The sequence below is a fragment of the Mastigoproctus giganteus genome, chromosome 7 (genome assembly GCF_048544385.1).
Source record: "Mastigoproctus giganteus isolate SK-2022 chromosome 7, ASM4854438v1, whole genome shotgun sequence".
NCBI lineage: Eukaryota > Metazoa > Arthropoda > Arachnida > Uropygi > Thelyphonidae > Mastigoproctus > Mastigoproctus giganteus.
This window is the reverse complement of record NC_143581.1, coordinates 195,184,111-195,206,994: the sequence shown is the minus strand read 5'-3', so window position 1 is coordinate 195,206,994 and position 22,884 is coordinate 195,184,111. Positions and strand designations below refer to the sequence as shown.

At 36.1% G+C, this 22,884-nt stretch overlaps 1 protein-coding gene across 1 annotated transcript in view; it reads left to right on the top strand.

Annotated features, from left to right (window-relative positions):
- Nucleotides 1-22,884, top strand: part of Polr3D (RNA polymerase III subunit C53) — a 65,791-nt gene that overhangs the window by 26,894 nt on the left and 16,013 nt on the right. Inside the window, exons 4-5 of the mRNA XM_090377328.1 lie at nucleotides 5,614-5,744; nucleotides 8,150-8,276. Coding sequence (XP_090233454.1) covers nucleotides 5,614-5,744; nucleotides 8,150-8,276 — 258 coding nt within the window. The remainder of the gene's footprint in view (nucleotides 1-5,613; nucleotides 5,745-8,149; nucleotides 8,277-22,884) is intronic.

Below are 22,884 nucleotides of genomic sequence, written 5' to 3'. Positions count from 1 at the left end.
TAAATATTTCTTTTTATTTTCATTTTACAGTGGAATGAAAAATGAGAAATTCTACTGTTTTGTTACATTTTAATGTGTTTCTTTAAAATTCTATATATTATCTCTATAGTGTGAATAGAAAATATCCTTTATGTTAGTATGTATAATAAATTGCATTTTAAAGAATTTGCATTTTAAATTTGTGAACTTATCAATATATTAATTTATCAATAGCTGCTATTAGCTGTCCCCTAGCATTAAAACCCTTCCTATACAAAAACAACAACCCATTCTAATGCATCCTTTGCTGCCTTTAAGGAATAGTGTTAGTGCTGTTAGCGGCAATAACAATCTGCATAAAATCTTCATACACAAAATGCCCACAGTTAGTATTTGAGGTCCTAGTGATGAGTTTGCAGCTTCTAGCACTGGTTTGACCTTTCAAAGAAGCATAATTTCACATTAATAGAGAACCATAATTATGAAAATTTCTCAGAGAAAGTTCTCAATTTATTTGTTCATATTGCAAATTGTCAACTTATGAGAGGGAGTGATAGATTTGTTTTTGATTCCTTCCAATCTCCTTTCCCCACTGTATAGTTAAAAAAACTTGTATTTATTCTCATATTATAATTGACTTAAGGCCCAAGGAAAGTATTTCTTTACTGTTGTAAGTCTCATGTTTCTTGTGGAAAAGTGATTGTCCTTATCTCTTGAAATGTCTGTAAAGTGAGTCAGATTGCTGTTAGTTATCCGGGGCCTCTGATGCAAACTGCCAGAAAAAGATATTAGATTGGTTGAAATAGATTTACGAAGATGGAAACCATGCTGTTGTTGGTTAGACTAAGGTAAACGGAGAGAAACTTGTAGACCACTGTGTTGAATATTTTTGTATGCCATTTTGCATTGAAATTAGTTTATTAGTTTGCAGACTCCATAGCACCTCTCCTAAAGATAGGCTTAATATTTACTTGCTTAATCCTTCAGTTGTCACATGACCTTTCATAAATGCATTAGTGGCATGGATGAATATTGTCATCAAATTTAAAAATTTATATTTGCACTTGCAGATTTATTTATTTTTTTATAATATCATAATAGATGTTTTTGCAATGTATTCAGAGATGTGATATGCAGCCTTAAGTCTCTAGAAGAAAGACTGCTGCCTTAAATAATCGAACTGTCTGATGCACAACATTGATAGAAAATATTAGTATTCATATTAATAGTTACAAATGAAGCAAGCTTCTATACCAGCCCTGTCTCCCAAAAAAAACTGCCCACCTCATCTGTCCATCTCCTCTCTAATAATGTCTAATTCTTCTTTCTTTAAGTTTATTCAAACTACCCACTTCCATAACACCAGATGGTAGTTTGTTCTGGCAGTCACTTACTCTCTGGCTGGTGGGCAGGAGCAGCAGTGCGTAGCACAAGCTTCTTGATTAGACCGGAGTTCAAGCCCGTGACCACCAAATACGGAGGATGCGGAAAGGTCAGGGAATGACCACCATATCTCCGGAGAAATATGGCCTTAGTTGCTAATGCTCCTAAAAACCAAATAACAACTCCTCCTCTCTGGCTGAGTGTAAATTTGCACATAGCTATCCTGCAGCCATCCTTTTTCAATTTTAACTTGTGTTCCAGTGTATGTGTTATCCAAGAAGGAGTAAGAAGTAAGATTAAGTTCTCAATCTATTTAAAGCCTTAAACACTTCAATTAGGACTCTGTGCAAGTGCCTAGCACTTGCACAGAGTCCTAATTGAAGCACTGCAGTTTATAGAACTGAAACCCTTTGTGTAATATCGTTGACTAATCTTGCTGCGCTTCTCTGCACCCATTCCAAGAGATCCACACCCTTCTTAAAATGAGGCTTCCAGATCTGTTTGCAGTACTCAAGATGCAACTTTATCACTGCATTATACCAGTGGTTTTTCGACCTTTTTTTAATAATGGCACCCTCAAGTAATTTATTTTATTTTGTGGCACCCCTACTCAATTTTCTGCCTGTTACATCCAATTCTCCGTATGTATGTATATAAATATATATATATTAATATTGAAAAAAAATGTTATATAATAGTTATATAATATAATTATAAGTATGTACTTTTTTATAATGAAATAAATACTTAAATTAAAAAATATATATATAAGTTTAAATAACTTAAACCCAAATTACATGGCACCCCTGGAATGTTTTTGCGGCACCCCAGTTTAAAACCACTGCATTATACAATGGGATAATCACCTCATTGTTCCTACTGACAACATTCCTGTATATCGCTGACAGAATCCCATGAGCTCTCTTAGTGGCCTTTCTGCACTACTCATAGAACTTCATATTGTGCTTTACAATTACTCCTAGGTCTCTTTCATTCTCTACTTCCTTCAGTGTGGTACCACCTAATTGGTGTGTTAATTGGCTTTGTATTTATCAATGTTAAACCTCAATTGCCATTTCTCAACACATCTGCCCAATTTTTTTAGGTTTTACTACAATAGTCTCTTTGATTACTTAACCATATTGCCAGTCTTTGTATCATCTGCAAACATAAACAATAAGCTTGATATGCTTTCATCAATGTTATTAATAAATACTGTTAACAGTAAGGGACCCAGCCCAGAACCATGAGATTCCACACTTGAACATTAACCCAAGAAGAGCAGTGTCTATTTATAACCACCCTCTGTTTTCTGCCACTTAACCATCCCTTTATCCTTAGTAGTAACTTATCCCTAATTCCACACTGCTCCAGTTTGAACAGCAGTTTTTGTGGAACAGTGTCAGAAGCTCTACTGAAATTCAAATATATGAGGTTGAAATGTTGTTTGCATAGAATTCCTTTGTTACTTCGTCATAGTAGATCAGTGTGACAGGATCCTCCCTTAACAAACCCATGGTGTGATTTCCATATAATTCTATTCTTGTTGAGATGATCCTGCAATATGTTAATATTTCACTGACATTGAACAAGGAATAAAGATGGTTTCCAGCATAGGTTTCTGGGCTGTACATGTTGAAGAAATGTTTCTCTTGAGAAAAGTACTAAATTGTTTGTTTAACTTTATTTCTCTTTATATTTAATATAAAGAGAAATATAAAGAAATATCTCCTTTTTATTCTTCAGTATGAATTTCCACATAAGAAGCTGTCTGAATTGTTGTCACACATACAAATGTAATATAGTTTTTAACAAAAACTATCTCCATCTGCTCCAATTATATTGATTTTCAAAACAAAATGCAAAAAAAAAAAAAAAAAAAACCTATAAGTAGTAGCATACTTATGGTATGCTACTACTTATGGTTTGGGTTAAATGATATAATTCAATAATATATAATAGTACAATACTCATTGTGAACATAATTCCCCTTTTTCCATTACTTTAAATATTCACTGTTTGAAACAAATGGTGTTAATCTCCATGATCATCAAGTGACACTTGTACCGATAATTCAGCAATTGGACATGCAATAAGTAAGAAACATTGACAGATCATCCCCATTTTTACTAAATTAAGACACAGAATTAATGTAGGAACCAGAATTTGATATGTGAATATAGGTAAAACTTTAAATCAAGAAAGCTTAAAGAAACAAATACATTACTTATACAGAGCCAGGGCTGCTGTGACCCTGTGCTGCCAGTAAGCGAAATCCAATTTGCTGCCCCAAAATATTTGACTAAAAAAATAAAATAAGACATAAATAATTATTATTAATTTATTGAAAAAGAAAAGAATTACAACATATCTCACATATAATATAATGAAACAACAAACAAAAATAACAAAATGATTCTGAAATTCTGGAAATACATTTTAAATTCTAAATCACAGTAATCGTATTCTATCACAATAATAAAATAAAAGGAAAATTTTAATGTTAAAAAAAAATTTACAAATCTATGTTTCCTTGCTTTAAATAGATGCAAATTTATCAATTATTATTTCATTTATGTTTATTTTTTCCAAATGATCATTTTCTATTGAAATTATTGCCAAATTAGAGAGCAGTTGTTGACACATTGTCGATCGTAAATAATTTTTCATTAATTTTAATTTTGAAAAACTCCATTCACCTGAGCCAACTAAAACTGGAAAAATTGTCTAAAGTAAAAAAAATTGGCATTAGCATTAGTAGTGGCATATGATGCAAGAAAGCAAGCTTATACAGCATCAGCCAAAAAAAAGGGGGAGGAACTCATTTCCCATTCACCTCCCCATCCGCTCCAAAAGTTTGTCCAGTTCTTGCTTGAATTTATTTAAGCTATCAACTTCCACAACAATAGATGGAGGTTTGTGCCACATTCAGCCACTCGCTGTCTAAATGCAAATTTCCAAACAACTGTTCTACAACTGTCTTTCTTCAGTTTGAATTTATGCTCTCGCAAGTGCGTAATCTGAGCAAGAGGAAGAATCCCATCAACATTGAGCCTGCTCAACCCATTCAAGACCTTATACACCTCAATCAGATCACCTTGCCTAGTCTCCAGAAGCTGCAATTTGCAGAACTTAAGCCTTTCTTGGTAAGAGCACCCCTTTGTTTCCCTTATTTGCATAAATTTTTAAAAATATATTGTAACACTTCAAATTGAGTAATATTGTCTTTAATATAAATTTGAAGTACTCTTAAGTTCTTAAAATAATGCTAAACCAGCAATATCACTCGTTATGATCAATGTCACTTAAACGTAAATCTTTTGCAAAGATTTAAAAAATCGTTATATTATAATTTTTTTAAATTCAGAAATATAAAATATTTTAAACATTTCTACATGTTCATTGATATTTCTAAACCTTTCAGTTAACGAAAAAATTGTTGTGTCCATAATTTGAAAGAAAAAATTAATTTAAAAATTTTGTTGTGGATCCTGAATAGCTTCCTCCCTACATTCATGAAATGACGTCTTTTCCTTACAGTGCTTACTTCTGGAAACACAGATCCGAATAAGAAAAAATTAATATGCCTGCAATTTCATTTACTGTATTTATTTCAAATGAATTATTTGCCTGCCGTGTTGAATACTAGTAAACGATGGAAGTCGCGCTGATCATCTGATTGTATAAAACCAATCAGATGACCAGCGCGACTTCAGTGTATGTGGGACAAGCAGTTGGATAGGTTTTAAGAGTAACACTAAGTTGCAGAATGTTAATCCCTTTGGCTCTTAATTCCTGCTTAGCAGCAGCACTAATTGACTCACTAGCCTCGATAGCTCAATAGGTGTGATCAATGCATTCCCAGTAAAGTCTCTCGTAATCCTTTCGTTATATGGAAATTTTCTTTGTTCTACTGAAACTATTATAAATGTAATTACCCAGAGGAATTTAAAAAATCGCTAAATATCAAATTTTTCTATAAATAAGTTTGTCAAACAGAGGTCCGACTTCTATATGTCAAAAGTTTTTTTGCCACCCTCCTTAAGCCATAAGCAAGGTAAGTGTCGCCCATAAGCGACACCTACCTTGCCCTGTACAGAGCTTATCAGAGGATTAATGTACACAGTCTTCAAATGTATGCTTATCTTTTGTATAAAGTAATGTTAAAATTTTAATGTTAGTGTATTTCCTGTGAAATCTACCTTTAAAGAAATAATTAGCAGAATTTTTTACTTTTTTTTTTTTCTGTAGTATCCTCACGCTTTGCCAAGGATGTAGTTAAGGAGCATATTGCCATGCCAAAGTTTACTCCTGCGACAGTGAGGACTGAAAAGGACAAGGAGGAGGATATGGCAGTACTGAAAGACTTACTTCAAGATGATGTAAGATAATTATTATTATTTTTTATTTCTTTTGATGGCATGCATGTGCTGAGCATGAATTCCAGTCCTGCAGTATGATAAACTAAATCAAAAACCAGCAAATTTCTCCTTAATGGCAAGAACCTTATTAGTGTTAGCTATGTAGTACAAGGAAGCCATAGGCTTTTGCTGTACTAGCCAAAAAAATAAATAAATAAAAATAATAAAAATACAAAATATATATAAAAAACTAAAATAAACAACTTATGTGTTTTGTCTTCTCATAAGTAACTATTCAGCTGATCTTTTAATTTTTCAAGTTGTCATCCTCAGCTACCCAGGGAGATAACATTCCAGTGATTAATTAACAACTTGCTGGCTAAAAGAAAACTTCCTACAATTCAGTAAATTTCTTTTCCCATAATTTGAATTTATGGCCACTAGTTCTGGAATCATTGATAACAATGAAAATTTCTCCTTCATTTTATTATCCCCTCTCTGAGTCTTATTCACTGCAGTCTCCTTTAAGGTACCTAGTTGCCAGGATCTGTAACTCAAATATTCAAAGTCTTTCCTCATGTGGATCCTTGTGCAGGTCTCACTAAGTGGTGTTTGCCTATCTTCGGACCCTTTCAAGAGGCTCATCCTCTTCTTTTTTTTTAGATGTCTCCATAATTTGACAGAGTATTACAATTGCCTTATACACTGATGAACCAAAACATTATGACCAGCGAGTCGTTATGCAAATCGAAGCAACTGCAGGTGAACTACGGCACATGCGTGGGTCAGGACATGGTATAAAAACACCTGATACTGAGTTCCGTTAATCAGTGCTATTCTTGTTCTTCAGGGAAAGGCAGCACACTTAAGCGAGTTTGACAAAGGCCAAATTGTAATGGCCCGACAACTGGATCAGAGCATATCCAAAACGGCACGGCTGGTGGGGTGCTCACGGTCAGCCGTGGTCAGTACCTACCGAAAGTGGTCCAAGGATGGGGGAACCCATGAACTGGCAAGGTGTTGGATGACCACAGCTCATTGATGCTCAAGGTGAGCGAAGGCTCTCCTGGATGGATGGTATGTAGCAACAGAAGAGCGACTGCGGTGCAACTCGCCAGTAATTGTAATGCTGGTGATGGGAGTAATCTGTCACAACACACAGTACATCGAACCCTGCTGAAAATGGGGCTGCATAGCCACAGGCCACTCTGAGTTCCCATGCTGACCACAGTAAACCGGCGACAGTGCCTACAATGGGCACGCGAGCATCAAAACTGGACCTTGAGTGATTGGAAGAAGGTCATCTGGTCCTATGAATCTTGTTTCCTGTTGTACCATGTGGATAGCTGGATACATGTGTGTCATTTACCTGGGTAATTGACGGCGCCTGTTGCACCATGGGATGAAAACAAGCCGGTGGTGGCAGTGTCATGCTTTGGGGGATGTTCTGCTGGGATACCCTGGGTCCAGTTATCCATGTGCCGGGCACCCTGACGTCTACCACCTATCTAAACATCATTGCTGACTAGGTACACCCTTCTGTGGCAACGGTCTTCCCCTCTGGAGGTGCCGTCTTTCAGCAGGATAATGCACCATGCCACACTGCCCGGATTGTTCGAGATTGGTTCGCAGAACATGATGAAGACTTCTAGGTATTGCCCTGGCTTCCAAATTCCCCAGACATCAATCTCATCGAGCATCTGTGGTTTGTGTTGGAAAAGCAACTCTGATCTGCAGCGTCACGGACCTTACAGGAGTTAAAGGATCTGCTGGTTATGTGTTGGTACCAGATACCAAAAGACACATTTAGAAATCTTGTGGCATCCATGCCTCGCCTGGTATGAGCTGTTTTGGCTACACATGGAGGACCAGCATCATCAGGTAGATGGTCACGTTTTGGCTCATCGGTGTACAGTGAGATTGACTTCCTCATCTCTACAAGCAAGTTTTTGATAAATCATATGGGACACCATGTGCCTTCCTTGTTACCTGTCTACATTGCTTGGAGATATTGAAATATGTGCAAGAGTTTAGATATTATATATAATAATGCTTTGTTTATGTAACTTGGTTTATTAGTTACGTAGCCTTTCTGTGCATGAATTAGGAGTACTGAGAAGTACTCTGGTGACTGCATTGTATGTTGATTACCAATAAAATGATACACTTTTAACTACTGATTATACGTAGGCTCCTTTGAGCTTTTTTATCTTTAAAAATTCTTCTGTACAGCAAAAAGAAAGGACGGAAGAAAAGTTATACCTTTAATTATTTATGGATGATTTAGAATATAAAGGGAGAATATTAATTTTTCTACACCCACACACCCAAAATCATCAGGATTGCATGAGTTATATTCAGGATTTGTAAAATTTATTGGCTGTATTAATATTGGATAACAGTTTTTTTTTTTTTTTTTTATGCAGTTTATTGATGATATAAAAACAGATAGTCGTCTTCAACCAGTGGAATTGCCATTTGGCAAGTTTAATAAGAAGTGTAAAAAAAGTCAAAAAGATAGTGATCAGGTTGATTCAATATCATTTGTGAAAAGTAAGTTTTTTTGTAATTTTCACCTTTGCTTAGTAATCAAATAAGGTAGAATTTTTAACCAGTATATTGCTATTATAGAAGATCCATTCAACTAGTTGACAATCAGAGTAATGTAGGTAAAATTTGTAATGTTTTGAAAGTTCTGAATGAATAATTGTAATATAATGCTCATACATAAAAAAACTGAAAACCAATTAAAACATTGGCATTGTTGAGAAACTACCATCTTGAGCCTTGATCAGTAAGTTTAATGACTGCAAAATTGAAAAGTAATGCACAAAAATTAAGAGTTATCAACAAGGATATACATTATAAGGTGCTAGACATAATTAAATATTTAAATGAATTGCATTACATTTAGTTGTATAAATTTTTGAAGACCTGATACTGAATGAGGTGTTTATTTGGAGAACTCATTATGTAATAATGGAATAAGTGTTAGGTTCCTGAATCATCTAAAGTTTTAAAAAACTTAAACTTCATATCAATTTGCTTTCTGTTCCCCTTCCTCCACTTCAAACACTACTCAGAATTAGGCCTAAGAGACAATGTAAAACAAAAAATAAATAGTAGTAACAGTATTTGCCATATAGTGCAAGGAAGCCACGGGCTTTTGCTGCACTGGCAAAAAAAAAAAAACCCACGTAAATAAGAAAATACAAATTATATGCTTCCCTCCTCACACAGTCATCCAGTGACTTTTGAATTTTTTCAAACTGTGAGCCTCAACTACCTGCGAGGGAAACTTGTTCCAGCAATCAATGACTTGCTGGCTAAAAGAAAACTTCCTGCAATGTAATCTAAACCTCAACAACTGTAATTTGAATTTATGACCCCTAGTTCTGGAATTCTTTATAATAGTGAAAATTCCACCTTCATTTAGTTTATTAATCCCTCTCAAAGTCTTATAAACCTCAATCAGGTCACCTTTGAGGCTCCTGGATGCCAAGCTCCATACCCTAGCAGTAAGCTACAGAATCTTGAAATAACTGGGAGTAAAGTGGAGGAGAAACTGTTGAAGATAAACACAAGAAAGGCACCTGGGGTGGATGGGATCTATCCAGTTATATTAAAGGAGGCAGCAAACCCTTAGCCATAATTATGAGGGCTTCCTTGGACTCAGGGGAGGTACCCATAGACTGGAAATGTGCAAATGTGACCCCAATTCACAAAGGAGGATCAAAGGCTGACACAAATAATTATAGACCCGTGAGCTTAACTTCTGTTTCAGGAAAATTAATGGAGGCACTGGTTAAAGAAGCACTGCAGGATCATTTAGACAAGACTTCAGTTATAGCTCGGACACAGCATGGTTTTGTTAAGGGGAAGTCTTGCCTGACCAATTTGATTGGATATTATGATGCAGTCACAAAAGAACTGGATGCAGGGAATAGCTTTGATATTATATACTTGGATCTTAGGCTTTTGATACTGTTGCACATGGAAGACTGCTACACAAATTGGAGCAGTGTGACATTGGAGGCAAATTGCTACTATGGATAAAGGGGTGGTTGAGGGGGAAAGACAGAAAGTGGTAATCAATGGACACTGCTTATCTTGGACTAATGTTATTAGTGGAGTCCCTCAGGGCTCAATGCTGGGTCCATTATTGTTTTCTGTATTTATAAATGATATTGATAATGGTATATCAAGCTTAATGTCCAAGTTTGCAGACGATACAAAGGTTGGCAGGGTTGTCAAGGACACTACTGACACTATGCTGCTGCAACAGGATCTGGAAAGGTTGAGCAGATGGGCTGAGAGGTGGCAAATGAAGTTTAACATTGACAAATGTAAAGTACTACACATGGGAAACAGCAACCCCAGAGCAACGTATCAACTCTGTGGTACTACACTGACAGTGGTAGAGAATGAAAGGGACTTGGGGGTGGTTGTGCAGGCAGATATGAAGTTCTCTGAACAGTGCAGACGGGCTGCAAGAGTAGCTCATGGAGTATTGTCAATGATATACAGGAAAGCAGGGATAAGGAGGTGATTATTCCCTTGTATAAGGCAATGGTCAGGCCACACCTAGAGTACTGTATACAGGTCTGGAGGCCTCATTTCAAGAAGGATGTAGAGCTGCTGGAATGAGTACAGAGAAGGGCAACAAGATTAGTGAATGGAACAAAGGGGTGCTCTTACGAAGAAAGGCTTAAGTTTTGCAAATTACAGTGTCTGGAGACTAGGCACCAGCGAGGTGATCTGATAGAGGTGTATAAAGCCTTGAATGGTTTCAGCATGCTCAATGCTGATGGGATTCTTCCTCTAGCTCAGAATAATCACCTGAGAGAGCATAAATTCAAATTGAGGAAAGACAGATGTAGGATAGACGTGCGGAAATTTGTCTTTAGCCAGCGGTTGGCTGGTTGGTGGAACAGGCTTCCATCCCTTGTCGTGGAGGTTGATAGCCTAAATAAGTTTAAGGCTCAGCTGGACAGGTATTTTGAACGAACAGAGGGTGAAGTGGAAGTGGTTTTTTTTTTTTTTTTTTGCCTGATGCTGCATAAGCTTGCTTTCTTGCATCAAATGCCTCTACTAATGCTAATGCTAATACCCCACATAATCGAAGTCTTTCCTCATACGGTTGTCCTTTTGCCGATCTCACCCTTTGAGTTGCTCATCTTTGGACCCTTTCAAGAAGCTCAATGTTTTTTATCAGATAAGGTCTCCATACTTGATTACAGTATTCCAAATCTGGTCTTACAATTGTATTATACAGTGGAATTATGACCTCCCTATTTATACAGGATAAAGTTTGATAAATTGTCAATAGGACACCATGGGCTTTCCTGGCTGCCTGTTTACACTGTTCAGAAAACTTCATATCTGCTTGTATTGGAACTCCCATGTCCATTTCCTTCTTTACTGTTTTTAATTCAACCCCACCATATAATTTATTTGTGGATTGTGCCATTCCCCAAGCTAAAACCTTGCATTTAGCAGCATAAAAATATAGCTGCCACTTCTGACCAGCTTTGAAGTCTGTTCAAGTCATCCTGAAGGAGTGTTGCTTAGCACTGATCATTAACAACCCTGCCAATCATTACATCACTTGGAAACTTTGACATCATGCCTTCTATCCCTTCATCAATGTCATTTATGAAAATAAGAAACAACAGTAGTCCAAGAACCGATCCTTAGGGATCCACTCCTGACGTTACACCAATCTGAAGAATATCCATTAATCACAACCCTCTGCTTTCTGCTCTGCAGCCACCCTACAATCCATCTTAAAATCTTACCAGTAATCCCAACCTGTTCAAGCTTGTACATTAACCTTTCATGAGGGTCTGAGTCAAATGCATTGCTAAACTCCAAATAAACTATGTTGAAATTGTTCCCTATATCCAGCTCACGAGTAACTGTCGAAATAGCCTACTACAGTATTTCTCAACCTTTTTGTTGTTTTAACACACTTTTAAAGGCGCTAAAGTTTTTCGGCACACTACAACACTATTACTCATCCTTATATATTATAATGATGAACATCGTGGCGAGATCCAGTATATTTTTCATTTCGACGGTACAGCTCTAAAACGGTGTTCGCAGGCCGGCCGCTAGTTAGTACACCGGACCGAACCTATTGGTAACTCTCTAGGAGGCTTCCAGATCAGCTAGTGTATAATCTTGCTACCTCTACTCTGTCAGATAGTGACTGGAGGGAGTCCGAGTAGTGTGTATTCAGGGAGCATTGTCCAGGTCACGTTATGTCAAGGATCTGGGTATATTCTTACCATATGTACGCCATATCCAAAAATTTCATTACTTCATACAGCATGTCCCACTCACTTTTTCTTACTATTGAATACACCATGAATTGTCAAACTAATAGAGCAAGCTTATCTGCAAAAAGATCTAAACCTCCCAAACACTTCCTAATTCATTTCACAAATATATGTGGTCTCAAATCTGGAACAACCTTCCTTCATACGTATTTCCTGAAAATTACAGTCTACAGAAGTTCAAGTCCGATGTCAACAAATATCTTCTTTCGTCTTCTCAACCTCCAACCCAAGCTTGGTACTAAGTACTATAGGTTCTAATACATCTCGTGTTTGGGGTTTACATAAAAAAAAAATAAAATAAAATAATAATATTTATAATATATATATATATATATATATATATATATATTCATAAACTGGAAGTTATTTCTTTTGGATGTACTTAATAATACGCTTATTATTTGTTTTAAATGCTTTTAATGTTCTTTTTTGAATATACATAAATTGCAGGAAATTTAAAAGAAAAATTATTTAAAAGAACGTACATGAAATTTAAAAGAAAATATGTAAAAATGTAACATATTTAAATATAAAAACAAACAAATATACAATTATAACATTTTAATCAGTGAGACGGTTGGGTTTGATGGGAGCACACACTTTTTTAATACGAGGATTTATTGTGGATAGGCGTACTCTCAGCTCCTCTTCAACCGACTTTAGTCTCTCTCTCTGTTTCTCTTTTTATTTAATCTCGTTTAAAGCAGAAAACTGTTTCGCATACATAGGAATTGGAAAATGGCAATAAAATTCTAATTGCCTTTTCTGAAATTCGTGGGTATTCATTTTGAATTTTGGTAATATTCAAAGTTTGCTAATATTAACATTATTAAAGCGAACTTCCAGCGACTGGTCACTATGGATCTCAGCCAATTCTTCTTCCTCTTGCAGATTAAGTTCTAACATCAGAAAATTTCTTGTTTTTGGTATCAAGGGATGGAAAGTAATGGACAATTTTTGTCTTTAATAGCTCTAATGTTTCACTTATTACATTAATTATTTTAGTATAATTCGTTGTACTAATCTAAGTATTTTTTTTCATATACTCATCTTTTCTTTAAAGGCGAACAACTTGTCAGTAGAAGTGAGTAAATTTATTTCTGGGCCTTGCATACTGATATTTAATTTTTTAAGCTGCGCAAATAAATCTTCTAGAAAAACTAATTTACAGCACCAAATTTCATCACTTAAATAATCACAAAATTTTGATTGCTCCAGCGAAAAACATAAGCACGACCTCATGCAATTGGTCCATACACATAAGCACATTTCCTTTTGATAATCACTGAACCTCAGTATGCATCATTAAAGAAAAATTATCAGACTCCAGTTACACACATAATTTTCTGAAAATACATTTTTTTGTGGTCTACTTTTGATACAATTGACCATTTTAACTGTGTGAACATGTACAAATTATAAATCTGGTACAACTGTCTTCGCTACTAGACTTGCCTGTGTAAAAAACAGTGTTGTAATAATATTTGAATTGTGTAATTTTACTAAGTTTACAAATCCTTTTAGTGCTCCTGTCATCCCAGGAGCACTGTTGGTGCAAATGCTGACACACAACTTCCATAATATACCACACTTTTGTAAATAATTATTCATTACTTTGGAAATATCTGGGCTGTTGTTCTTTCAGTGAGTTCTTTACAACAACAACAACAAAAAATTAATAATTGTGTCGTTTTTGATAAACTTGACAAATGCTATTAATTGGGCTTTCCCGCTGATATCTGTAGAATTATCTATTATAAACAGTTGCCCAAAATTATTAAATATGTTGACCAACTTGTTCTTCAATATCATCGGACATTTCTTTTATATGCCTGTTATTGTGCTGCTTTGAAAGTGGTACTGTCATTATTTTTTCACCAGCTTCCTCTACCAAATTACTTTTCACAATTACCCAACATTCTGGTAAAATCAGACTTTCTGCAATCAGGAGATATCTTTTTTTTTTTCCCACCAGTTCGGCTACTAAATAGCTGGCTTCCTGAGCTTTATCAGATATTTTAGCCATACTATAAAATTCCGTACCTTGTTTTCTAGTAGAGGCCTGCAGTCTTTTAAAATACTCCATAGTTTTGGATGATAAATCCGTGTTTTGACGATGCAATTTACTCAGCACCATTGATTCATTGGACAATTTTAAACCACACACACAATGGTAGAGGACAATCTTGGGTACCAGCATGTGAAAATCCCATCACCAAATAGTCATCATCATATTTACATGTTTTCTTCTTTTTTGATGTTGATGGTTGCTCGTTTTTGTGTTTTGTCATTTTCTCCAGGTTTGTTGTTATCAATTTGCCTCTTCTGATTTCCTTTCGTTAAAAATTTATCCATCACTAATAATTTCGAAAAAAAATTAAAATTACTTCTAGAATGTACTAATACAGTTAATTGAAAATACCTGTTCTATATGAATTAATTGAATATGACATTTTAGAGATATAAAAACACAAAAAGTACTTTTAAAACAAAAAGGAAATTTCTTACTATGCTGCTTACAAGTTGCACTTATACAACTGCAGGGTGCCTGGGAGAGAGATTCAAATGATAAGAATGGCTGAATTAAGGTGAACTGATCTAGTACTAGGAATCAGAAGGTGGATAAAGGTGAACAGATCTAGTATTAGGAAGAAAAACATAACATCACATTGACCACTGGAAGGGACTGTGATCGGTGCAGCGTAAATAAACGAATTTTTTATTTGAATTAATTTTTATTATAAAACTTAGATTTATTAATTTTTTTATTTGCATTTTCCGCAGCACACCCGAAGCATACTCACAGCATACAGGTTGAGAAACACTGGCCTACTAAGTTAGTTAAGCATGATTTACCCTTAACAAAGCCATGTTGCGTGTCATTCAGAATGCCATATCTATCTAAATTTCTCTATTGCACTCTTAATCATTGCCTCTAAGATTTTTGCTACCACTGAAGTCAGACTAACTGGTTTGTAGTTATCAAACTTCACTTTTAGAACCGCTTTTATGTATTGGCAATACATTGGCACTTCTCCAATCCAAAGGAATCTCCCGAGTCTAAAGATGCCCTCATAATTAACCTCAGTGTTTCAATACACTCTCGTACACTCTCCTTCAAAACTACAGGGTATATGCCACCAACTTTGGGAGTCTTACTTGCCTTTATGCTCAAAAGTTTTCTAATAAACAATTACCTGCAATTATGACATCATTAATTTCATATGGCTCAGCTCAGTCCAGTCGCACAGCCTCTTTTCAGCATGGTCTTTTGTTAGTAAAGACAGATACAAAGTACCTATTCACTTCATCTGCAACATCGGCTGGGTTTTCTAAGACTTTCCCATACCCAGGATCCAATCTGATTAGCTTTCTTCTTTGTTGTATTGACATACATGAAAAATTCCTTGTCCCCATCCTTTGCTCTCTTAGCCAATGCTTTGTCATATGCAGCCTTGACCTCCCTGACCTTATTTATGGTATTATTACAGATAAACTTGTACCTGTTGTTGGCTTCAGTATTTTTCATTCCTCTGTAACTGTCCTATGCTATATTTTTCTGTTCTCTTTGACGAGCCAGCTCCGCAGTCATCCATTTTGGCATTCTCCTCTTGCAACATTTTTTTAAAGGTATGTATATATCCATGGCTTCTGTGATTTTTGCTTTAAAAGTATTCTATAATTCAAATGTATTTGCAATCCCTCAGATGATGAATACATTTGAAAATAGAAGAATACCTTATAAAGAAAAACAGAAGAATAGAATTAAAGGTGACTTACCATAAAAGCCCCTTCAAACAGAACCTAGTATACTGCTAGCTAAAAGGAAAATTATTGCTTTATGTATGTATTGCATTAAACTTATAATTAACTGTTGCGCAAGTTCATTTCTCAGTTTCATGGAAGCAGCACAAAGTGAATTTTTTTTGAGGAATTTAAATATTGATTTTTTTCCCTATTTTGATTTTATAGCTGAACATCAGAGCAGGATTACTGTCAAAAAAATAAAATCAAGATCAAAATTTCATAAGAAAAAATTTGAATTTTTTTATTTGCAGTAATAACCTCTACATTTATATATATCTATATTATTTGATTGAATTTTGTCAAGTTCTGGATCCCAATTCCAGACATTTTCTTCAATTTCAGCTTGCATAAGCCCGAATTGCCTTAAATCTTGTTGAAAGGATAGGTGCTCCTACACTGATTTTCAAAAGTATTGTAAATATAAATATGGATATTACTTGTAAACACGGTTGATAAGATGGTGGCACATCTCTTTAAGTTTCAAGATAGTCTGTCCATTTGCAGAGACATAATTTGTTGATACTATGTCAAAAGATATGTTGATACTGTGTCATATACATGTGTACTCATAAGAGTTAAACTTATCACAGTATTAACTCTTAATATGCAGAAGCACATTCTAAAATACCTTTGAATACATTCAGCTCTTCAAAAATACTTTATTACCAAATTAAATATATGGGAAATTTTTGTAAATAATAAGAGTCAATTATTATGGTTATAAATTTATTCTTCTTCAAATACAATACCTGTGCTAGGCAGTAATTTTACTCTTATTTGTGATCACCTGTAATTTTTACACGTACAGTAGACTCTTGATTTTCCGGGATAGGTGTTAAAAAAAATTCCCGTTTAATCGATTTCCCAGTTAATCCAAAAATACAGTAAGTACCTGACATACGTAAGAGATACGTTCCAGGACTTATTGCGTAAGTTGAGTTTTACGTAACTCGGGAATGACTAATAAAATATTGCTACTATATCCCTGATATGCCAAAATTACAAAAACCACATAATATCCACAGAAGAATGAAGAAAAATAGTTATATATTTTTAATTAGTTCAATTAAAAACTTTATCTGAGGACAGCAGTGAAGTGGCACATAAGAAAAGAAAACATAAAAGGAAGAAAAAACGCATGTTTATTGTACTGTAAAAACTGATATGTATTTCATAGCCTTAGTTATTATAGTTGACTTCATTGGTGCTGATCACTTCAGCTCTTCTTGTATTCTGCCTTTCTCCTTTATTGTGTTCACTGTTGCCACTGACAAATCTGAATTCCGTGCGATACTTCTTAATGTTTGGCCATTTTCGTACATCCTTATTTTAATTTTCTGATCCAACTCAATTGCTTTCCTTTTCTCAATACTCCTTCTCCTCTTTTCTCCTTCCCTCTCTTCATCTTATACAAGTTTTTCTTTCCTCCCTGGGAAACTCATTCCCCAGGGAGGAAGGGTGTGCAGATGTAGGGGAGACCTTGCCCTCCTTTCTGCTAGGGACGAGTACCTGGAGGAAGTCGTACAGGTGCTCACTGCTTCCGGGTGGAGAAAACACAACATCACACTACAGAACACACACATAAGCTCACAAATAGTTTATTTTTCTATCACTTTCTCCCGTGTGGGATGAAAACTTTTAAACTCTCCTTCCTTTTCATCTGTCTTTATCCAGCATGGGATATTCCTATGTGGAATGCAGAAAAAAAAAATTTATTTTTTTTCATGATACACACTGGCCTTAATTTACAGAGTCTGTAAAAACTGAACACAGAGCAACGAGGTGGAGATGAACTTTTGTTCTAGGAGCCATCCATACAAAAATAAAAAAATAAAAAATAGACTTACTAGTACCGCTGTCAGCGCCATGAAAACAGTCAAAATAAAATTTTCTGGAAAGAACTTCACGGGATTAAGGAAAAAACTCACTATTATCATCCCACGTAAGCTCACATTTTACTAAAGCACATTTCTGGAGGTCACTGCCATAAAACAATAAAAACAATTTGCATGCACTTTGCTGGTTATTGGGCTTTTCTGCTAGTGCAATTCATTATAAACTGGTAGTAAATTTGATCTTATTCCATTTGTGATCATACCGATAGCTGGAATTCTGTTGGTTTTTACGTTATTATGGTGAAATGTGTGTCCCCTTCACTAAAATCTTCAGTCATATAAAAAATATATAAATAACGTAACATAAATCCGAAATTACGTAAGTCGCCGACTAACTGTATCGAAAAATGTTCAGCAATCTATGTAAAAAAGTATGGTGATAGATAAAAAACGAAAAAAAAACTTACCACGCACTACTTTTGTGTCCAATACGATGCTTTCCTTTATTTTTTACAATGTCACGTATGGTTTGTTCATCAACAATATAATGGTTCTTTAGAGATTTAACAGATACACTGTTTTCAATAATTTCAAGTTTTTGAAAGCACAATTCTTGCGTTTGCCCATTTTCGCAATTTCTAAACAAAAACGTTACTGTAAAAAAAAAAATTCTAACATCCCTGACAAATAATGAAACCAAATTTGCCCTTTTGCAGTGCGACGGAACACAACAATCAACGATGCACTAAAACAAACTAAACATTTGGTCACTTTTTTTTTTTTTTTTTTTGAGCGGAGGGGTGTGAAAACAGCGGGTCAAGGCATGGCCTGACCATTGCCTTATACAGAGGGACAATCATCTCCTTTCCCTGCTAGAAAAATTCCTGTATATCATTCACAACACCCCATGACCTGCCCTGGCAGTCTTGTCTGCACTGCTCAGAAAACTTCTGATTGCACAATTACTCCCAGGTCTTTTTAATTTTCTCCCACCTTAAGTGTAGTACCACACAGTTGGTATGTTTCTCTGGGGTTACTTCTACCCATATGCAGTACTTTGCATTTTTCAAATTTAAACTTCAGTTGCCACTTCTCAGTCCATCTGCCCAAATTTTCTAGATCCTGTTGCAGTAACACACTGCCATTACTGTCATTAACAACCCTGCCAACCTTTGTATCATCTACAAACTTCGATACTAAGCCTGATATACCTTCATCAATATCATTGATAAATATACAAAATAACAGTGGACCCAACACTGAACCCTGTGGGACTCCACTAATAACATTAGTCCACGAAGAGCAGCACCCATTGATTACCACCCTCTGTCTTCTCCCACTCAACCATCCTTTTATCCATTGTAGCAACTTACCCTTAATACTATTCTGCTCCAATTTCTACAGTAGTCTTCCATGTGCAACAGTGTCAAAAGCTTTCCTGAAATCCAAGTATATGATATCAAAATTATTTTTTGCATCCAGTTCCTTTGTAACCACATCATAATAACCAATCAAATTGGTCAGACAAGACTTTCTCTTAACAAACCCATGCTGTGTCTGAATTATTGCTTTGTTCTTGTCTAGATGATCCTGCAATTCATCTTTAATCAGTGACTCCATTATTTTACCCGGAACAGAAGTTAAAATAACTGGTCTGTAATTACTCGTGTCACCCTTCGATTCTCCCTTTGTGAATTGGGGACACATTTGCACATCTCCAGTCCGTGGGGACCTCCCCTGAGTCGAAGGATGCTCTCATAATTATGGCTAAGGGTTTGCTTACTTCCTTTGCCGCCTCCTTTAATATAATCCCATCCACCCCAGGTGCCTTTCTTATGTTTAACTTCAACAATTTCTCCTCCACTTTGTTCTGTTATTACAAAATCATTAAGCACCCTGTTACAATTTGATAACTTTTTGTGGCATTTTCAAACCTTAATAACTCCTCATGTGTGAATGTAGATGCAAAATACTCATTCAGTTTTTTTGCTATCTGAGCAGGATCATCAACAGTCGAACCATCGATATCAAGTGGACTAATTAGATTCATTCCCTTCCTTTTAGTAGTAGTAGTAGTAGTGGCACTTGATGCAAGAAAGCAAGTGTAGGAGCTTATGCAGCATCAGCCAAAAAAAAAAAAAAAAAAAAAATCACACCATACCCTCCAATTGCCTGTCCAGTTCCTCCTTAAATTTATTTAACCTATCAACTTCCACAACGACAGATGGAAGTTTGTTCCAGCAATTAACCACCCGCTGGCTAAAGGCAAATTTCCGCACCTCTATTCTACATCTATCCTTTCTTAATTTGAACTTATGTCCCCGTAGGTTCGTATTCTGAACAAGTGGGAGGATCCCATCAGAATTCAGCGTGCTCAACCCATTCAAGGCCTTATAGACCTCAATCAGATCACCGCGCAGGTGCCTAGTCTCCAGCCACTGCAATTTGCAGAACTTAAGCCTCTCTTGGTAAGAGGATCCCTTCATTCCCCTCACCAATCGTGTTGCTCTTCTCTGTACACGCTCAAGCAAATCTACATCCTTCCTAAAATGAGGCCTCCAGACCTGTACGCAGTACTCAAGGCGTGGCCTGACCATTGCCTTATACAGAGGGACAATCACCTCCTTTTCCCTGCTAGCAAAATTCCTATATATCATTGACAAAACCCCATGACCTGCCCTAGCAGCCTGTCTACATTGCTCAGAAAACTTCATATCTGACTGCACAATTACTCCCAGGTCTTTTTCATTTTCTACCACCTTAAGTGTAGTACCACACAGTTGGTACGTTTCTCTGGGGTTACTTCTACCCATATGCAGTACTTTGCATTTGTCAAGGTTAAACTTCAGTTGCCACTTCTTAGCCCATCTGCCCAAATTATCTAGATCCTGTTGCAGTAGCACACTGCCATTACTGTCATTAACAACCCTGCCAACCTTCGTGTCATCTGCAAACTTCGACATTAAGCCTGATATACCTTCATCAATATCATTGATAAATATACAAAACAACAGTGGACCCAACACCGAACCCTGTGGGACTCCACTAATAACATTAGTCCACGAAGAGCAGCACCCATTGATTACCACCCTCTGTCTTCTCCCACTTAACCATCCTTTTATCCATTGTAGCAACTTACCCTTAATACCATTCTGCTCCAATTTGTACAGTAGTCTTCCATGCGCAACAGTGTCAAAAGCTTTCCTGAAATCCAAGTATATGATATCAAAATTATTTTTTGCATCCAGTTCCTTTGTGACCACATCATAATAACTAATCAAATTTGTCAGACAAGACTTTCCCTTAACAAACCCATGCTGTGTCTGAATTATTGCTGCAGTCTTGTCTAGATGATCCTGCAATTCATCTTTAACCAGTGACGCCATTATTTTACCCGGACCAGAAGTTAAACTAACTGGTCTGTAATTATTCGTGTCACCCTTCGAACCTCCTTTGTGAATTGGGGATACATTTGCGCATCTCCAGTCCGTGGGAACCTCCCCTGAATCCAAGGATGCTCTCATAATTATGGCTAAGGGTTTGCTTAGTTGCTTTGCTGCCTCCTTTAATATAACTGGATAGATCCCATCCGCCCCAGGTGCCTTTCTTATGTTTAACTTCAACAATTTCTCCTCCACTTTGCTCTCAGTTATTACAAAATCATTAAGCACACTGCTACAATTTGATAACCTTCTTCCATTTTCAAACTGTAATGATTCCTCACGTGTGAATGTAGATGCAAAATACTCATTCAGTTTGTTTGCTATCTGAGCAGGATCATCAACAGTCGAACCATCGATGTCAAGTGGACCAATCATATTCAGCCCCTTCCTTTTAGAGTTTATATAAGTAAAGAAATCCTTGCAGTTTTTCTTAGCATCTTTTGCCAAAGATTTCTCGTAATCCGCCTTTGCCTGCCGAACCTCCTTTGTGACCTGATTACAGACTAGCTTATATCTGCTACAGGCTTCTGCGTCGCCTGATAATTTATATGCATCCCATGCATTTTTCTTCTCTGTCACGAGTCTCATTAGTTCATTTGATAACCATTTAGGCCTAAACCTTGAACAATATTTCTTCATCAGTATGAAAAGTCTAGTAGCTTCCACGATTAATTCCTTGAATGCTTCCCACTTAGAATTTACTGTTTGTAACATCGTCAGTCGATCCCACTGTACAGAATTTAAAAACTGTCTGAGACCACTGTACTCCCCTTTACGGAAGCAAAAACCCTTTCCTTTACCCCTGATGGTAGTTACCTCTTTGAGTAAATCCCACTTCAGCACACTGTGATCACTGCCACCTAGTGGTTCCTTTATCTGCAAATTCTTAATACACGAATGATCACTGCTGATAACCAGATCAAGAGTATTACTTTCTCTGGTTGCCTCTCGAACATTTCTCGTAATCTGCCTTTGCCTGCCTAACCTCCTTTGTGACTTGATTACAGACTAGCTTATATATATCATAGGCTTCTGTGTCGCCTGATAATTTATATGCATCCCATGCATTTTTCTTCTCTGCCACGAGTCTCATTAGTTCATTTTACAACCATTTAGGCCTAAACCTTGAACAATATTTCTTAATAGGTATGAAATGGTTAGTAGCTTCCACTATTAATTCCTTGAATGCTTCCCACTTAGAATTTGCTGTTGGTAACATCATTAGTTGGTCCCACTGTACAGAATTTAAAAACTGTCTGAGACCACTGTAGTCACTAAGTGTCCCAGTTAATCTGATCCCGGTAAATCAAGAGTCTGCTGTATTGTGTACACATTTTTACCAAAAATTAAACTTACATTTTAGTGTCGAGTATATTCCTAATGATAAATTTCTCCTTTATATCACTTTTTATTAATTTTTCCCCAAAAAGAATCAAGAAATAAGTTCAACATCCACAAGTGGATTCGATCAGATATAACAAAAAATAACTGCACCCTGCAAAATTCAGTTACCCATGTTGCATGTAACACTGTTGTTTCTGCTGAACTGCTTATAATTTGCATTTTGAAATCTACTGCCACACTACAAAAAAGTAATGGCTATATTACCCGGCTTGGTAGCAAAAACAGTTAGTATTAAAATGGCATAATGGTGCAAGGAAGTGAAATTATTCTGCATCTGCTAGGGGAGGTGGCCTAGAACTCTTGTATTATTCCCATCAAAGAGTGCTTATCC